The sequence below is a fragment of the Talaromyces amestolkiae genome (assembly GCF_001896365.1).
Source record: "Talaromyces amestolkiae strain CIB chromosome Unknown scaffold60.1, whole genome shotgun sequence".
In the NCBI taxonomy this organism is placed as follows: domain Eukaryota; kingdom Fungi; phylum Ascomycota; class Eurotiomycetes; order Eurotiales; family Trichocomaceae; genus Talaromyces; species Talaromyces amestolkiae.
In genome coordinates this window covers 3,420-6,785 of record NW_024468096.1, presented here as the reverse complement: position 1 = coordinate 6,785, position 3,366 = coordinate 3,420, and the positions used below count along the sequence as shown (strand labels likewise).

Here is a 3,366-nt window from a genome sequence, read left to right as displayed (position 1 = left end):
GTTTTATTTTTATTTTATTAATTTTTTCTTTAATAAAAATTAATATTTAGATTTTAAATTATTTAATATAATTAATTTTATTTACAATAGATTTTTAAAACTTTTTTTATATGAATTATAAGTTTATTAATATAATTTTTAAATATAATTAGTTGTACACTAGATGCGCTAACCACCCCAATCAGCACCACCAGCGATAGAACGACGTCAATCAGCGCGCCAAAGAAAACCAACATCAAGCTACATCTAGGAACAGCAAGAAGGACGGAAAAGAAGAGCTATCTCTCCAAAACATTAAAGAAGCCTCGTATCAACCACCCTCAGAGGAAATTCTATTGTAAACATGGAAATAAAGACAGACCAATCACAAAGAAGAAGTCTATGGAGTTTTAATGTAATTTAAGGAAACTTCCGTACCTCAGTGACTATCGACTTTGAGCAGCTAGGGTCGCCCCCTTTCTTTATTAGCATAGTGCTACGGTAGCCTTTAGGTGTCTCTTTACCCCTCTTCTCACCTTTTTCTGTCCATGTTTTCAGCTATATCCAGGAACAGCTATTGAGCAGTCTTATTCAGTTTGAAATATACACTTCCACTGCAAATCGTCCTTCTCTATAAAGAGATAATCTGTCTGTTCATCCTGTCTTTGTTTTAACCATACTCTCAAAACTAAGACAAGATAACAAGATGAATATACTCCAGGAAGCGACAATTGACGACGAAATCAATCTGATAGAGGAAAAGATACGCATATCAAGATCGACTATTCAGCAATGTAATGCTATATATAATACAACGTATGCCTGTCCCTGACCCCCAGTCAGGGCATTATAAAGAAGCGTCTGAGGCAAGGGCAAGAATAAGGTTTCTTGAAGAGAAGCGCAGAAATCTTGAATTACTACGGGAAGAAAAAGACTGGGAAATTGTCTTTATACAAACTCAAAATGATCATGACGAGATCTGGAATCACCGAGGACCAGGACCGAATTTTGCAAACATCAAAAGACTACCAGATTCTCACAAACTTTGTAAATCGGTCTTCAAGAATCTCCCTCGCCTTGTGGTCAAATCTAACGTTTGACTCAGGTTTGATCATCCAGGATGACACAGTACAAGATGACGACTATGGTCAGGCTTTTCTGCCTCTCTCGAAGATTAGTTTCAAACTATATCAGCTCGAATTTATACGGCACGAGTACCAAGAGTACTTGTCACGAGAGGCTATCAGGAAGCACTTTGAAGATAGCAGGGAAAGGAGACTGCAAATCGCACGAGGAAATGAACCAAAGCAGATGATACAGCCGATGCGGCCGCGAACCGATTTCGCTGTTGACGCTCATCAACTATTCATTGAGAAGACAAAGAGTTACTCCGAATCGATCCTTGACCTTTATGTGAAATCAAAGATGTTTGCGAGCTTTGATGACATGGATTCATTTTTAGCCGGTAATTTGTCACTCCACTTCCCATCATAACTCATATCCATCCTTGCTAAAACGATATAATGTAAACTTTTTTGGTCGCTTAGAAGGAAAGATCTGCATCGATAGTCCGGCTGAGCCGCAAAGAGAAGGCAATCTACTCGTTCGTATACGCGCGCTTGAGGGCTTAACTACCATGGATAGAGTGCTCGTTGCTACTCGATCTTATGCCAACTTCCAAAAGTACTCATTCGGAGACGAATTGGCGCGTTCGATTCGTTACATCAATCTGGAACTTGATGAAGATGTGATATTGGATTGTGGAAAAGTTTCAAGTGAGAGTACTGTCGAGTTGATCTTTTACGATGAAAATGGAGATGAAACAGACAAATACCCCGTTGGTTCTCTCTGGCTCCCTGTCATTGATGTTCTCAACTATAATATCAACGATTCTGGCAACCCTCAGCAGCATACCTCTACAAACGTTGATTCTTGGTTCGCGATAACCCCTGCAGGGAGAGTTAATCTGATAATTGATTATGGTAAGACAGCATGGAACAGCGAACATTAAATTCGCCTACTAACCCATCCAATCTCAGCTGAGCTATCAGAAGTCAATGGTCAGCCATATCCCCTACACAATGGTCAATCCCCAGCTGGTCATAATTTTGTGATAAAGAAGTTCCCTCACCAAATGCGATGCGCTGTTTGTCATAAGTCCTGTGATTCATTTGCGCGTGTCATACAGTGTACAACGTGCAAAATACTTTGTCATACACCATCCGGATGCCACTCACCTCCCTCTCACTTTCTGCCGCCCTGCTTGGATCAAAGTCATTCATCAATGGAGGAAGCAAAACGACGACATATATTGCTTTTGAACAGTGGAAAATACGCGAGATATCGTGTATTTCGCCATCAATGGGTGCCATATTTCAATGTATCGATGAAGTGGTGTTCTCACTGTGGATATCTCTTATCTCTGGGGCAGGGTAATCAAGAAGGTGCCAACAGACGATGTGAGGCATGTAAAAATACTTGCCATGCTCAATGCCAAGCTCTGATACCGAATAGATGTGGGCTTGATCCTGGTGTCGAAACTCTTGGTATCTCTATGATCAATCCGATCAGACAATTCCCGAGCCTACAAAGCCAGAAGGATGCATTGGCTGCCAGGAATAATTGAGGGGACAGCCTGAATGACGGCCCCAAAGATTTCATGGTTCTGCTACATTCCGTACCGTTACACCCAAATTACCAAAAACCTTCAACTTGCTTGTGATTATCCTTCATTAGCTTTCCTATAATTTCCACTCGCCATTTAATCTAGCTTACTACAAATAGTTAGTTAGTTAGTTAGATTTGATATACCCGCTGTAGCTAGCTATGTCTAAAAGGCCGCTATCTAGGTGTGTGCCTGAGCCGGCAGGCACTAATGTAAATCGTGGCGTAGCTATAGGAGAGGTGTATTATAAGGGAAGCTATTAAGAATATAAATATATAAATAAGATAAATAATAAATATAAACTAATTAAATATATTAAAAATAATTAAATAGTGTAAATATATGGGTTTAGTGTTCTTATATGAAGTTTTTATCTTTCTATAACTCTTATTATTCCTATATATCATATATCCTATTTATACTTATTCTTTGTACTAATTTGTACTATTTATACTAATTGTGCTAATATATGTTTACTCCTATATATTAATAGCACATGTACGTGTACCTACTCTTTTTTATTTATCTCTAATATATAGATTTTTATTTATTTATATATTTATATCTCTATATTTTTTCTTATATTTATTCTTATTAACTAGCTCTATCTATATTAATCCTAGGTTTTATTTATTTATTATTCATATTTAACGTCTATATGCAACCTTATGGGTTATGACAGACACATGCCGGGTAAGGCCCTAGGCCCTAAGGCCTAGGGG

The 3,366-nt window shown here is 38.2% G+C and overlaps 1 protein-coding gene across 1 annotated transcript; it reads left to right on the top strand.

Annotated features, from left to right (window-relative positions):
* Positions 1-942: 942 nt before the first annotated feature.
* On the top strand, positions 943-1,990 carry BHQ10_010394 (uncharacterized protein; the record flags this gene model as incomplete). The annotated part of the gene is made up of 2 exons (XM_040873018.1): positions 943-1,444; positions 1,527-1,990. The coding sequence occupies 2 exons, from the start codon at positions 943-945 to the stop codon at positions 1,988-1,990; spliced, it is 966 nt and encodes a 321-aa protein (XP_040738895.1).
* Between the last annotated feature and the right edge of the window lie 1,376 nt (positions 1,991-3,366).